General features: G+C 42.6%; 1 protein-coding gene across 1 annotated transcript; it reads left to right on the top strand.

Annotated features, from left to right (window-relative positions):
- Positions 1-10,891: 10,891 nt before the first annotated feature.
- FERD3L (Fer3 like bHLH transcription factor) lies at positions 10,892-11,543 on the top strand. The gene has a single exon (XM_036429949.2). The coding sequence runs from the start codon at positions 11,038-11,040 to the stop codon at positions 11,536-11,538; it is 501 nt and encodes a 166-aa protein (XP_036285842.1). The 5' UTR covers positions 10,892-11,037; the 3' UTR covers positions 11,539-11,543.
- The last annotated feature ends 3,971 nt before the right edge of the window (positions 11,544-15,514 follow it).

The raw sequence follows: 15,514 nt of genomic DNA on the forward strand, positions 1-15,514 counted from the left end.
TGTTTTAGGGCATAAATTTACAACGTCATCTCACAACAATTCCAACATTCAGCCAAAGCAACCTGTTCTCCTTGGAGAACCCTGAAATGGAACATGGCAGGCCAATATTTTACCGAGGCAACAGAATCCACCCACTGCTTGACTCAAGTATGAACCACAGCCATCTCCTATCAAAAAAAAGAACACCTTGCTCTGAGTGTTGATGATGAAAATTAACCTGATTGTTTTAATGCAAAAAAAAAAAAAAAAAAAAATTCCTAGTCTGGTCTGAGACATACTAAGGGAAACACTTGGTCTGGAATGGATGGTACCATGGAAGAGAAGGGACCCGTTAAGGGGTAAAGAGCTCATGCACAGTGTCTAATGCACAGCAGGTGCTCACAGCATTGCATCCTCAGTGACCACGCCCTGGCTGCCTGCCCACGTGGCTCCCCACTCTCCACCCAGGTTTTAGTGCCTGTCTGTCTCCTTCCAGAACGCAACCCTAACCCTAACCCCATGAGCTAGGCCAGACTGAGCCTTCTGCTGCGCTGCTCGGGCAGGTATGCTCAGTCCCCACATGCGACCTTGGCCTACACACCTTCAGAGCCCTGCTTAGTGTTGCCCTGCGAGTTTGCGCACCGCTAGCTACGCCCCCCCCCCCCCTCCATTGCACCAGACCCTGCGTCCACAGGTGCCCCAAAGTGCCCTAAGGACAGCAAGGCAGCGCCAGGTCCCAGGAGCAGCCAGGAGCCTCCCCTCTGGGGCCACGGGAGGGAGCGAGCCCCTGCACACACTGGCCACAGACCCCTGCGGGCCGCCCAGGCACCTCAGACTCCGCCAGACACAGAGGGCTTAGGATCCCTGGCAACCTCCAGCCCCTCATGCCCCACCCAGCAGCTGCAGGGTGAACCCGAGTGCTGTCCTCCGCCTTCTTCCCCCACAGCCGGAGCAGGCTAGGCCGCAGCCATATCCTGGTGTCCCTGGCTCTCCTCAAGCCCTGCACTGCAGCCCCCCAAACCACTCTGATGAGCAACCCCAAAACCAAGGGGCTGGCTGAAACGTGGGGACCCGGACAGTCAGCCATTCGGCGCCCCTGAGCGAGCCCCTAACAAGAGACCTTAACTAGAAGGCCGTGGGGGGCCCATGCAGGTCAGCCGGCAGCCAGCCTGGTCAGTGGGTGGCCCCCGCAGCACCCCCTCTCCCTGCACCTGACCTACCTGCCCAGCAGACGCAGCGCCGCCCCAGGGCCCGGGTTGGAGGAGCAGCTCTCCTGCCGCTGCAGCTAAGTCCTCTGCACCAAGACCAGGGCATGCGCAGAGGACACAGCAGTCCACCTGGCCGCAGGCAAATCACCTGCGGCCCACCCTCCAGCTGAGTCGAGTTCATGTTAACACCACAGTTCCAGGCACAGAGCTAGTGGGAAGGGCGGTCACTGCGAGCTCGGAGAGTCGATGAATAAAAGCCTGGCAAAAAGAGGGTAGCCAAAGGAGAAAAGGGAAAAGGATAGTGTGGAGCCAGAGAAAAGTCTCTGCCCTGAGGCCCAGGCCATCATGATACTGTGTTTGTTTGGGATGTTTCTTCTCAGATGAGAGAAAGCACATTGGCAATGGCTAACAGCACGATGGTGCTGCTCTCAATGTTGTTTACGTTATTAATTCCAAAGGCAGCACTGAACCGCTCACACTTTCCCGGGCAGTGTTTTGGGTTTCCGTTGCATGCCGGCCCCAAACCTGATACCCAAACAAGGCCCAAGACACCAGACTGTGAGCGAGAGTTAGAGCAACAGTAATGACAAAATAATCTTGCACGTCTTGTTTTAACGACAAAGTACACACATGGATTGTCGGGAATTTTAAAAACCACTTGACCATTTTTCTCTCTCTCTAGAATCTTAAAGATTTTAGTGTCTAATCATCTTGTCATCTTCAATGTGATTACCATATTTTCACTCCACCTTGTCATGAACTGAAAGAAATTTGTTTTGGACTTCCTAGAGATAGATTCTGGTCGAAGATAGCCAATCTGGAGACAATGGCCACCGAGGCCACTTCGGACTGCCCGTGAGGGAAAAAAAGATCGAATCCACGGTATGGAGTCATAAATGCGGGTGGGGGTAACAGACTAAGTTTCGAACCCTGGAGAGAGAGAGAGAGAGACTGAGATAGCTCACATGTGTGGGATAAAAGGTTGAGAACAGTTCTAGTGATCTGGTCACTGGTGGATGTGGCAACTCACTTTTAAAGGTTCCTTCAGTTGATGATGTGTGGGTGAGCCGGTGTAGCTCTAAAAGACAGAAGCAGGAGAGGCTCACATTTGGTGTCAGAGCTACATGAAATCCCAGGGCAAAATAAGGTGTCCCTCAAAAAACGTACACACCCTTTAACAGCTCATCGCTCAAGTTTGGAAATGAAATGTATTTTAATAAACACCGCCTTTATAATGATCAAAGTGAGTGTATACATTGGGGAGGAGGGGGGGAGGGCATATTGAAAGAGGTCTAGGAACGGGATAACCAGAGTAACAAGCCACTTTGCCAAACGAGCTGACTGCTAGGATGTTCACACCACTTGAAGGGGAAGAGCAGAGGTTTGTGTAAAAACCAGGCTTTTCTGCAGACATAGAGCAACACAGAGAGAGCGCCCTGGAAGGTCATCATCTTCGGAGCCCGCAGAGATAATGACAGTAACGGCTCGCACTGTGATGATGGTTTTCTCCATCCATCACACTGACCGATATGGAGATTCTGTAATCCTCAAATGATAGGTGTAAGAAGCCACAAAGAGGCTAACGACCATGGCAGGATAACCGGGAAACCCTGCCCAAGGAAGATGGGTGAGTCAAGAAGCAGGAAAATGGTTAGGGAGCCTTTCACTTCAAAGTTGTTAGTTCTGATACAGCCAGCATTTTTAAGCTTAAGTAAATCACTTAAATTTAGAAGAGATAATATAGGACAGAAATAAATCTGAATGATACCCTTGGTGTCCTTAAAGAAAGTTATTTAATGAAGATACCTAGTGAAGCCAATACAGTATTCTTTACTGAAGGTAATTAAAAACCAAACCAAGCCGGGACTGGTTTGGTTCAGTGGATAGAGCGTCGGCCTGCAGACTGAAAGGTCCTGGGTTCGATTCTGGTCAAGGGCATGTACCTTGGTTGCGGGCACATCCCCAGTGGGGGGTGTGCAAGAGGCAGCTGGTCGATGTTTCTCTCTCATCGACGTTTCTAACTCTCTGTCCCTCTCAATTCCTCTCTGTGTAAAATCAATAAAATATATTTAAATAATAATAATAATAATAATAATAATTAAAAAAAAACTTCCAAACAAAATGCAAATAACACTGAAGGTGAAAATTTCAAAGAAACACTTGGAAAATTATTGAGGAAATATTGTGTTAGTCTCTCTGCCAGGTGCTGCTATCAGGGAGATCAAGGCCTGAGTTTGTGGAAGTATTCCCGTGTGCTAATCGAACCTCAGGGATCTGACCTACATTTGAATCATGATGGGAGCATTTACACATTTACAAACCCAACCAAGTTGGTACTCAGTTGGAAAAGAAGAAAATGAGAGAAACTTCTGCATAAAATTGTGGTACTAAATGAAATAATAAGTGCATAGCACTTAACATTTGTGTTGTTATTCTTATTACTATGCCAGTCCTATAGGAATCCACATATAATAGGAAGGGAAATACTTACCATGAATGATTCAGATTACAACTTTAAAAATCTACTTATTTAAAGACTAACTTGGAAGCTGCTCTGCTCAAGGCACCGAGGATTCAGCAGAGAATCAAAAAGAAAACCCTGCCCTTGTGGAGTAGGGTGGTTGGGTCCCCGGGGAAGTAGCTGCTGAGACCCAGTTAGGAGGGAGAGGAGTCCATGTCTGGGTGGGGGTGGAGGTGTGTGGTGTCATGCCTATGGAAGGTAGATGGGGGAAGCAGATTAGAAAGCTTTAGGACTGTGATCCAAACATGACACCTGTGAAAGGACATCAGTGAGGAAGCAAAGCCGGGCAGAGGGAATTAGACTGTGAGGCAGGTGTGACAACCTCTCAGCCAATACAATGGGGAGTTACAGGGCAAAGGCAGACACCAGCTAACTGCACTCCTCAAACTGCGTCAGTCCTTTCTAGGAGAGAGATGTGAGCAGGGTGCATCCATGGATGCCACAGTTCCCTCCGTGTACCACATGGATTCACCTTTCATACAAGTGGGAAGTGGTGAACTTCTCTGGGTGCCACGATCATCTGTTCTTGAGCAGAAATTTGGAAGAGGGAGATTAGTAGAAACAACTACAGCCCTATCACTGCAGTCCCTCCGGTGATTGCAATTGGTGTTCCTGGTCTTCCTTTTCTGCTCTCCATTCTAAATCCCTCCCTCCCTCAGCTATCCGCTGGGCTGGTCTTAGAGGCTTATGTAATGATGTACCTCAAGGCCTCTTTCCTGAAGTCTTAGTCTGGTCGCACTATGCTCCTCACTCATAATTAGACATGGTGTGCCAAGAGGTGCCAGAGTGAATCACAATCCTGCCCCTTAGAATCACACGGACTTACCTCCTAAGTCTTCTTCCTTCCCTTCTTTCTGTCTAGCGGCCTCTGTGACGTTCTTCCAGTATCCCAGGCATCCTTCCACCTCTGAAATGTTGGTTCTCCCTGCCTGGACACTCTCACTTGATACTCACTTAATTCCCTCCCTATTACCTTCAAGTATTTATTCAAATATCACTTTCCAATCAGACTTGTACATGATAACCCCATGAAAAATAGCAACCTGCACCCAACTTTAAACACTCATGATCCCACTTATACTAAGCAGTTTTTTTTTCATAGCACTTAAGTCCCTCAACACAATAATTTCTTGTGTTTCCTATCTTATTCATTGATGTACACCAAACTCCTAAATCAATGCCACCAGGATCAGGCACATCATGGGCATTCAGTAAAAATGTGTTGGGAAAAAAATTGTATGCTTTTTAGTGTAAAATAGGTGTAATGTATTGTACAATAGAATAACAGATTAGAATGTATTACTTACTGATGCAAGTAGTACATTCATGTGTAACATTAATTTCATTATATTTAATTCCATCTTCTTATTAAGTATGAGTGTCTTTGAATATATTAGATTGAACCAAATTAAATGGTCCACTCTTTTAGATTAAAAAAATGGTTTGATTTTGGGCAGTTACATGTTTCAATTTAATATTAACATTTTCCCCATGTCACAAATGAAGAGTATGATGGCAAAAACTTCTGAAAAATTATTAAATTGCAAAATCACACATACAGTGTTTCAACTCCAAATATACAAAGAACTTATGGATTTAAGGACGAGTGTCAAACATATAATACTTATTTCAAAGGAAATTCACTATTAAAATATAATACAGGAAATGAGAGGAATAAAGGATATTATTTGGGGTAATAGTTTATAACATCCTGAGGGATATTGTTTCCTTTATACCTCTCTAATTTTTCACATTCTTTTCATAAAGAAGTGAAGAATTTGGAGGTGGTTCAAACAGCAACTAATGTAAAAACTAATATAACTGAAAATTTGGAAAATAGATTTGTTCTAAGGCTAACTTTCATATTAAGAGGAAAACCATTTTACATAAATAGGAAAAGCCTCAGATAAAAAAATATATATAACTAATTTTAAGCAGTTTTTATAAATATTTTAAAATAAATATAAAGTATTATATCTATCTGCTTAATCTTTCCTGCCAGCAGAAAACACACCACTGTGATAAGGAGAACTGGTATACACTGGAAGTACAACCTTTCTCACATATTAATCTGTATTTAAAAGGGACCGTTCAGCTCCATTAGATCACTCCAAGTCCCTGTTTTATGTCGCTCTGCCATCCCCAGCAGCCAGCTGCCTACAGCATGAGAACTAAACTCTGCCTGCCACCTTCTTTTGTAAATAAAATTCTATTGGAACTCCAATACACTCACTCATTTAGGTATTATTTATGGCTGTTTTCACAGCATGTTGGTAGAGTTGACCAGTTCTCACAGAGATATAGTTTGTGAAACCTACAATATTTACTATCTTTTAAAAGTCCTTTACCTAAAAAGTTTATCCAACCTCTGGCATAGAGTGCTGTCCTTGTCTACACATCAGTGCTAGCATTCCACCAAAGTACCCACATTCCAGGCTGTGGGGAGAGGGCAAAAGACCAAGTGGAAGGCAAACGTTTTCATTTTCAAAAGGCCAACTTGAACTTACACATTTCACGTCTCGTTTGTCCCACTGCTGTGAATGTGGTGGGGGAGAAATGTGCCTTCTAAACCGTGTGTGGGTGGGCCTGTCTCTAAAAGGACCAAGGGTAAGTGCATACTGAGAACAATGAGCAGTCTCTGCCACAGCTATCTACACAGAAAGTAGGTGGTGTAGGTGGAAATGAGTGCGGAAAGGATAAGCCTCCTGAAGTAGCTGCCTTCTTTTCTGAATGAATGAATTTTGACAATGAGGAGCAGTTCACAAAGTGGAAGCCTGCTGTGTCCAGGAATTTTGCCTCTTCTTATTTCTAGTTACAGGTAATTCACCCAGAGCTTCATTACACTAATATTTTATTTTATTTTTTAAAGTATATTTTATTGATTTTTTTTTTTTTTTACAGAAGGGTAGGGAGAGGGATAAAGAGCTAGAAACATCGATGAGAGAGAAACATTGATCAGCTGCCTCCTGCACATCCTGCACTGGGGATGTGCCCACAACCAAAGTACATATCCTTGACCAGAATCAAATCTGAGACCCTTCAGTCCACAGGCTGACACTCTATCCACTGAGCCAAACCTGTTAGGGCTACACTAACATTTTAAAGATCAGATCATTTGTCATCGTGGAAATGCAAGTTAAAAGTATACACATCTTCAGAATGGCTTGAAAAAGCCAACTTTTGACAAGGATGGAAGCTAACCTTCTCACCAAAAATATATACAGTATCCATATCAATTCAATTTGTAATGTCTAAAAACTGGAAGCTACCCAAATACCCACTAACAGTGGGAGGTATATTCATACAATGAAGTACTATTTGGCAATGATAATAATATGCATATATTTCATAAAAAGTTGAGTGAAAGACACAAGAGTACACAGAGTATGGTTTATTTTTATATGATGTGCAACATTGGCTAATTAATCTGAGAAATCAGGAATCATACCTCAGATAGTGGTACTTTGGAGAGTAGCTAGTGACTGAGTATGAGGATGTAGGGGAAGTTGAAATAGTCTCAAATGATACACTTATGATTGTTCTATTTTTCATTATCTCTATTTTCAATAAATCACTCTATTTCTTGATTTGTGTACTAGTTTCCTGAGTATGTTTATTTTATGAAAATTCATTAAGCTGCATATATAACTGTGAATTTCTAAATATAAACTCAACTTAAAAAAAAAAAAGTCTACCTAAAATAGAAAAATAAAGTAGATGCAATTTTTTTTTAATTCTAAAATGAGCCATGGCCATAAGCCACACATAATTTGATACTGAGTCAGAAGAGGATACAGCCCCTTTTTTTATGTCACCCAAAGGATTATTTCTTAGACCTTTTCCCCTACAAACATGACAAAAATTTACCTTTGTCCTATCTTATCATTTTCCCTAAGCTGCTTAATGATTCAGTAAGAATAAAGGAAAGAGCATCGAAAAGGGAAGTTTAACACATTTTGGGAGAGTTAGGTATTTGCTTTACCCTCTGAATACTTTTAAATCTACTTTTCTCTCCTTACTACTCAACTCCATCCTCCATCCCCCTTAAGAGTTTCTGCTCAGCTGAAACAGCTTTGGTTCAGTGGATAGAGTGTCAGCCTGCAGACTCAAGAGTCCCAGGTTCAATTCTGGTCAAAGGCATGTACCTTGGTTGCGGGCACATCCCAGTAGGGTGTGTGCAGGAGGCAGCTGGTCGATGTTTCTCTCTCATTGATGCTTCTCTCTATCCCTTTCTCTCTGTAAAAAAATCAATAAAATACTATTTTTAAAAGAAAGAAAAAAAAGAGTTTCTGCTCAAATTATTCTTAGTCATTTGGTTTTTTTCTACTTTGATTCTGGATACAAGAAAAGAGTATACACAAAATGTTGAATGTTTAATTGGGACAATCAGTAGAGTTACAGAAGCAATAAATTAAGCAAAACTCTCATTTCAAGATCATTTCCTAAACATCTTGAGCAAAATTCATGGAAGGTTTATCAAACCCATTACAAAAGCCTCCATGTATGTTACTGAATAATTATAAATTAAAGGCCTAGAACTGAAAAGAAACAAATTTGAAGTTGCCTCCTTTAATATTCAGTTGGGTTTTTGAAAAAATGTTTCTCTCTTAACTTTCAAATCTAGAAATGAAAATTATGGTTTCTTCCAATGGGATGAACTGTTTTAAACCATTTAGTATTTTATACATTAATATACGTGTATATATATTTACTGTGGAACCAAATATCCACAAATACATCTTTATATAAAGTGGATGCTTCAAAATAAATAGAGAAAATCAATTTTACTTGTTTCTTTTCCATAATTAATTATATTTATAAACAAAAAAATATTCAATCATTATAACCTAATTTTAACATTTTTTTCTTTAATTCTAGTACCAGGATTAAAACCTTGTAAGATAAACTGAAATTATTGTGGTATAACCAGAAGTGTTTATCTTCTGATTTTATAAAAAAAAAAAAAAATAGAAAGTATTTTTAAATTATTGCTAAAGACATGCCTATTAAGACAATTTTACAAATTTCTCAGTATTTTAATGTAACTATTTGAAACTAATTATGCATGCTGATCCCATTAATTTTGCTACAATTTCTGTGTGATATAGTTGTTGAAATATTCATTACCTTGGATAAAATCTAAAGAATTTTAGTCTAAGAAAAGTGATTTTTTATGTCTCATGATAGTGTCTGACACCTCTTTTGTTACATTTTAAATTTAACTTTTTGTCATTTCCTTTAATTACATATCCTATTTTATTTTGTTGTGGAACTAGAATCTCACCAGTTATTTACCCACTTATGTATGCATGTAAAAGGGAAATTTAAGCCATGAAAAACATTTAACAACTAAAAAAATCAACTCTAAAATGTGTCCAACTATATAATAACACAAAGTTATACAAACATTAGAAAGCATGTTACTGCTTGTCAATACAACAATGAATTCTTCCATTTACTATTCCTTAGCCATTGTTGAAATTCTAATTCATTTTTATTTTTCACTCTTCTCTTTGAAAGAAGTTTAGTAAAAACAAAATATGTAACCATAATCAAAGATCTCTTTCTCATTAATATCTTTCAGAGTTGTAAATTTCAATTCCTCTCTGCTTGAGTTATTACAACAAAAGTTGGGAGCGTGGAGAGTAAACACCAGCAAGAAAAAAGAAAACCAGTTAAAGGACAAAGAACAAGAGGGGCTCCGACACAAGTGGGTTAAAAAGGAAGGAAAAAGAAGAAGTCTAGGTGGCACTGCTTTAATAACGGTGTCTGTGAGTGCATACTGGGAATCTAGGAAAAAAAAGAATTAGGCTTACCTGTTAGAAATAGGCCGTTTCTGGGAGCTGTCCAATGTACTAACTGAGCCATCATAGTCACAACTTACCTCCTTAATAGGAACTGATGTACCTGGTGATTCGATTCTGTGTGGAACCAATGCGTCTCCTTGCTCATCTTTTTTATTTTTATATCTTGGCTATTTCTTCTAATAGGAAAAATAAACTCTTCTTTGTTAAAATATTAGAGATAACAATATACAGTCAGTAAAATTTCATTTTTGCAATATTACATTTACATTTCCTTGTTCCTCTTAACAAAACGATTTAAGGATGACAACAACCACACAAACCTCCCATAGACAGAACGAAAGGACATTTCGTTTTTGCTTTTCTGTCCTGTAGGGCAGTGCAGATCAATGAGGAACATAAGCCAGATGGACATGCCAGGATTTTTCTTTCTTCACAAATACTGATCAGCAATTTAAAATTGGAAAGACTTCTCAACAGAGGCTGAGCCCGTGGACCCATGGGTTTTCTAAAGGGCAAACTGCATGTTTGAAAGGAGATTGAGGTTGTTTTGTTTGGGGGGCGGCGAGGGTTTGCTTTGCCCCCTACGCTGGGATTATACACTAGAGCAAGCTCTGGGAAAATACGCCCAGCTGCCCCTCTTCACTTTATTGCCCTCCTAACTTCTGCCCTGGGAGTGAAATTTTCTATGTTACATGAGTAGAAGATAAGGGTAGGAAAAGGAAAGTCAAGTGTCTGAATTGTTAGGCTTCTTGGGAGAAAACAGACTGTAGAAGCCGGGGTTTGGGGTTTGTAACACGGGCAGGGGAGATGTTTAAGCTGCTGGAGGAGGCAAAAGCCGGTTCCAAGAGCGACTCTGGGGAATGTGCTCTGGGGCCCCCAACCATGCTTACTTAAGCTAATGGGAGAGCTTGCCTTTCACCAAGCTCCGTGCTGGGATACCACACAAACAGCCCCCCCCCTCGACCCCTGGCAGCCAGGGCCCCTCTCAGGGACCTCATTAAAAGCACGGGTTTCATGCTCATGGGCAGCGCAGGGTGGCAAGGTTCAGGACTCCGACTGAGCAGCCAAGGACAAGCCAGAGAGGTGGAAAACATCCTGGCTTTGAAAAGCCCCTTCTAAATGCAAGAGCCACGTGAGATGAGGAGCCTGGAGAATGATTAGTTGGCCTGGGGGCGAGGAGAGACACACAAAAAAGGCACAGCAGGTAAGAGCTGGGGGTTCGGGCCAAGAAGGAACTGCCCCAGGTGGCGAACCGCAATGGATATTCCACTTGGAGGCCTGTCTCTGAGAGTCTTCGGGGCCTGGTCCAGCTGTCTCCTCCCATCGGTTTCCAGAATAGGGACGTCGCCATAGCCTTGCCAATCGGTGCGACTCATCCTGGGACCAGCTTGGTTCCAAATACTAAGGCCCCCGGGACCCTTCGGTGTGGCTGTCGCATCAGATTTGGGGAAGTTAGGCAGCCGATCCCCCATCTCGCCTCTCCCTGCGAGAAGCCCATGAGACACAGGCCCAAGAGGACCAGATGGCGGTCTATCCGGAGAGCTGCGTGGACGCCGCGGTGCTGGGCTTCGTCGCAGACCTGTCCCTCTCCTCCCCGGGGCACCCCCTCCTCTGCGACTTTGCGTCCGGGCTCCCCTTTGGGGACCGGGGCCTTGCGCTCCAGGAGGGACGACAACCCAGGAGCCTGGCGCCCTTTGAGGAGGAGGATCCAGAAGAAGAGGAGGAGGAAGGGGAAGGAGAGGAGGGGGAGGAAGGAGAAGAGGAGCCCGGGAGGGGCGCCTCCCTGCCAGGCCGCCCCCGGAGGAAGAGGGTGATCACCCACGCCCAGCGCCAGGCCGCCAACGTCCGCGAGAGGAAGCGCATGTTCAACCTCAACGAGGCTTTCGACCGGCTGCGGAGGAAGGTGCCCACGTTCGCCTACGAGAAGAGGCTGTCCCGCATCGAGACCCTCCGCCTGGCCATCGTGTACATCTCCTTCATGACGGAGCTCCTGCAGAGCTGCAAGGAGAAGGAGGCCCGCTGAGCCGCGCGCCCAGCCCCTCGGTGCCCGGCCCAGGAGGGTTGGATCGTAATGTCTTTGGAGACTGGCGGCGGGTGCGGCTGGAAGGCCCGGAGGGACGCATCGAGACCCAGCATCTGACCTTCTGAGCCCAGCTGGGGATTGTGCCATCCTCGCGGCCCTCGAAGCGTGGACACCAACACGCTCGCTCGCTGGGGAGTGCGGGGCAGGGCGGGCGGCGCCGCTGGGACCCGGAGGGTGCCTGGGCCGTCGGGAAGCGCGCCCCGCAGATCTTTCTGCGCGCCCGGTGCGGGGGGATGCTAATCGTCTCCGCAAACCGCAGGCTTCGGGGGCTTCTCTGGAGTCCAATCTCTCTTTCTTGGCTTTTTATATATATATAAAAAATAGACATTAAAATAGAATTTTAATTTTTTGAACTTAAGTCTCCCGGCATGCGCTCCGCTCAGGCCTGCGCACTTCTGGAGATCCAGGAACGGGGACCCGGGAAGGGTGCTGGGTACGGGTCTCCTGAGAGGCCTAGGGGCTCCCTCGGTCGGTTAATCAAGCTTCTAAGGAGACGACAAAAAGGTGCGGGAGGAAGAGGAGTCCAGAGAGCGCGCCACCTGGCCTCAGGGCCTCGCCCCTCCCCTCCTTCTACTGGCTACCCCGTTTGGAGAACTCGGAGGCGGGTGGGGCAGTGCTTCCCCAGGCGCCCCAAGTGCTCCTGGGGGCGTCCGACGTCCCTGCAGCTGGCAATGCTTCCAGTCTCCTTATGTACGTGTGTGTGTGTGTGTGTGTGTGTGTGTGTGTGTGTGTGTGTGTGGTGGGAGTGGGAGGATGTAGGGGGTCCTTGGGGGCAAAGGGCGGGGTCTCCCCAAGCGCAGAGTCCCCCTGAGAGGAGCGCGCACTTTTAAAGCAGGAAAGGTAGCTCTCCTTCCAGTCTCCTCCAGGGACAGAGGAGGTAACAAGTCCGAAGAGATGCATCCTTCAACTTCCCAAAAGCGTGTGCCATGGAGATGCGGTTGAAGCAGGACCATGCTGAGGGCCAACTCCAGGTTGGACTCTGCCATTCCCCAGTGGGCGACCTGCTAAACTGAACTGGCGGTTTTCAAATAAGAGTAACTGTGAGGAGCGGAACGGGAGTGAATGCCCACCTTACTGTAAATTCAGTAACCCTAAAGGATAAATCCCCATTTCTCAACACTTTACTTTTTCTCCCACCTCTTCGTGTCACACACAAACACAGTCCCTATCATACTTTTAGAAATAAAATTCATATTCATACTTTTAGAAATATAATTAATATGTTAAGAAGTAATATATACGCATCCTAGAAAGTTGGGAAAACAGAGGTTAAAAGAAAGGAATAACATTTAAATCACTCCACGGGGCCATAAAGCATGTTTACCTATATCCTTTTAGTTGTTTTTTTTTAAATATATACAGATGTAAATTCAATAACAAGTTTGAGACTTGTTTTGAGTACTGATCTTTTCCCACTCAGTATTATGGAATGAACACATTTCCTTTGACTTTAAATATCATCCAAATGTAATTTTAATTACCATAGTTTATTGTCGTATTGATGTTTCACAACTTAACTCCAATCCTTTACAAGTGCATATTTAAAAAAAAATAAATGATGCAGAGACCATCCTTATTCCTGCCTGTGACAATTTCCTAATATCAGACATGAAATTTCTGCATCAAATGAACATTTAAGTTTGTGACTACAAATGGCCAGACTGCCTCCCAGGTAAGTCCTGCCAGTTCTACTCCCCCGAACCAGCATCTCAGGGACGCTTCTGTCTCTCAGTGCCTTCCTGTACAAGTTTTCCCACTTCTCCTGCCTGTGGGCACTGCATTAGTTCTGAAATGACCACCCTCCTAAAGGTGACTCAAAAAGGTAAATTTTTCCTTGGAGACTGCATCTTTTCACTTGGATTTTTCTACTTCTACTACAAGAACATGAGGATAAACAGGTAAAAGGAAAAAAAAATGTAACCAGCTAAGACCAAACACCACCATCAGGCAGTGTTGTGTGATTTGTTGTTCTCCAGCACATTTTTTTTTTTGGGGGGGGGGGGAGGGGGAATGAAATTTTGGACAATGACCTCTATATCAGTTTTATAAATTACTCATTTTATTTTCTATTTCTAGACATTTCCAATACTAAGAATAGCATATTTGTATTTTTAAAGATAAATTTAAAATTACTCATTTCAGCAGGTTAAAGGAAAAATAACTATTTTTCATCTCATCATCAAAACTGTGCTTCCCAACTTACAGAGTGCTAGTGGCTCCTGAGGGCCCTCATGTTTATCCAGTTATTCATTTGTTCAATTAAAAATTGTGTTGATATTTTACATATAGTGTGCATGGGTTCCAAACAGACTAAGTACCCTTTCTTCTCCCATTTAAAGTCCTGAAACCTAAACATCATTTTAAAAAATAACCTGTAAATTTTAAATAAGTAAAAAAAAAAAGGTTCAACTCTAGGAATCATTAATATTTGTTGAAAGAACCAATTTTGAAAACCACGTTTTTTTAAACTGCAAAGGACCTCAAAATCATTGGGTTCTGAAGAGTAAATACAGCCATCATCCTTAATCCTCTCCCTCGTGTTATGAACCATTGTTGTATTCTGAACAAGCACATAATATCCTGCAGTAACATCTCTCCAGCATAGTAAAGAATGCCTGAAGAACATCCAAATAAACAGCTATTTTCCTATTATTAATAGGAACATGTTCACCATTCTTAAAACTGTTACAGCTTATAAATACTTTATTCTCTGTATGTTTTTAATATGTTTGGAAGCCGCTTAAAAATATGAAGTCTCAAGACATTTTCAGATCATTGTATTAATGAAATAATTTGAAGCCAACTAAGGATTAGAAACACAGAGAAATCGATAGATTTTTCCTTACACAAAATTATCCCTAAAGATAAGACAACATAATCTGCATTGTGACTATGAATCTATTGCACCTCCATATCTCTACACTCAACTTTTCTAAGCAATGTGATAGTTTTTATTTTTTCCATGTTATATGCACAAATTCGGTGTACTTTATAATACAATGGCTTTATGATATAAAACAACATATGTTAAAATTGTTTTATCCTTTATCATCTCCTAAGTCAACATTGATAGAAACATCCCTGAATATTGGTTTACTTTTAATAAAATTTGTTATTGGAGAGAGAGAGAAAGAGAAGAGAAGAGAAGAGAAGAGAAGAGAAGAGAAGAGAAGAGAAGAGAAGAGAAGAGAAGAGAAGAGAAGAGAAGAGAAGAGAAGAGAAGAGGAGAGGGGGGGAGAGAGAGAGAGAAAGAGAGAGAGAGAGAGAGAGAGAGAGAGAGAGAGAGAGAGAGAGAGAGAGATTTGTTGTTTCATTTATTTATGCATTCATTGGCTGATTCTCATATGTGCCCAGACCCAGGATTGAACCCACAACCTTGGTGTTTCTGGATGATACTCTAACCAATTAGCTGCCTGGCCAGGGTGACATTGGTTTTTCAATGCCTTCTACCAGTTTAAAAAAAAAACCCTAATGGTGTCAATTACTTATGAAAAATTGTAATGATTAGTTTTAGAAATCTTAAAGTTATTTGGACCCTTGGAATGTATCATTTTAGATGTTCTTGGAGTCAATTTATTTATACACTCCTTGCTGACTGAAAACTGCTTTTTTGGTCTCAAACTAAGTTCCCCATAACTATCAGGTTACTATTAGTATTCAGACATGTAAACCAAAAAAAGGATCTAAATGAAATCATATTTGGAAGACATAATCAGGCTTTCCAAGGAAAGTAAAAATAATCAGAAGCCTTTGCCATCAACAGGCAGTCATTCAGGCTGATCATCGTTTACAGTTGCCCAATGTGAAAGCAGATTTTGGCAAAATGAGCACTGGAAATTGAACCAAATATTATGCTAGCATGCATGAACATACAATTAAGATCGTTGGGTTGGTGTTTATTATTGCATTTGTCAGC

Source organism: Pipistrellus kuhlii, unplaced genomic scaffold, assembly GCF_014108245.1.
Source record: "Pipistrellus kuhlii isolate mPipKuh1 unplaced genomic scaffold, mPipKuh1.p scaffold_m20_p_10, whole genome shotgun sequence".
NCBI lineage: Eukaryota > Metazoa > Chordata > Mammalia > Chiroptera > Vespertilionidae > Pipistrellus > Pipistrellus kuhlii.

What these genes read in the sequence shown, in the direction of transcription:
- FERD3L (XM_036429949.2), top strand. Translation starts at nt 11,038, where the DNA reads ATGGCGGTCTATCCGGAGAGCTGCGTGGACGCCGCGGTGCTGGGCTTC.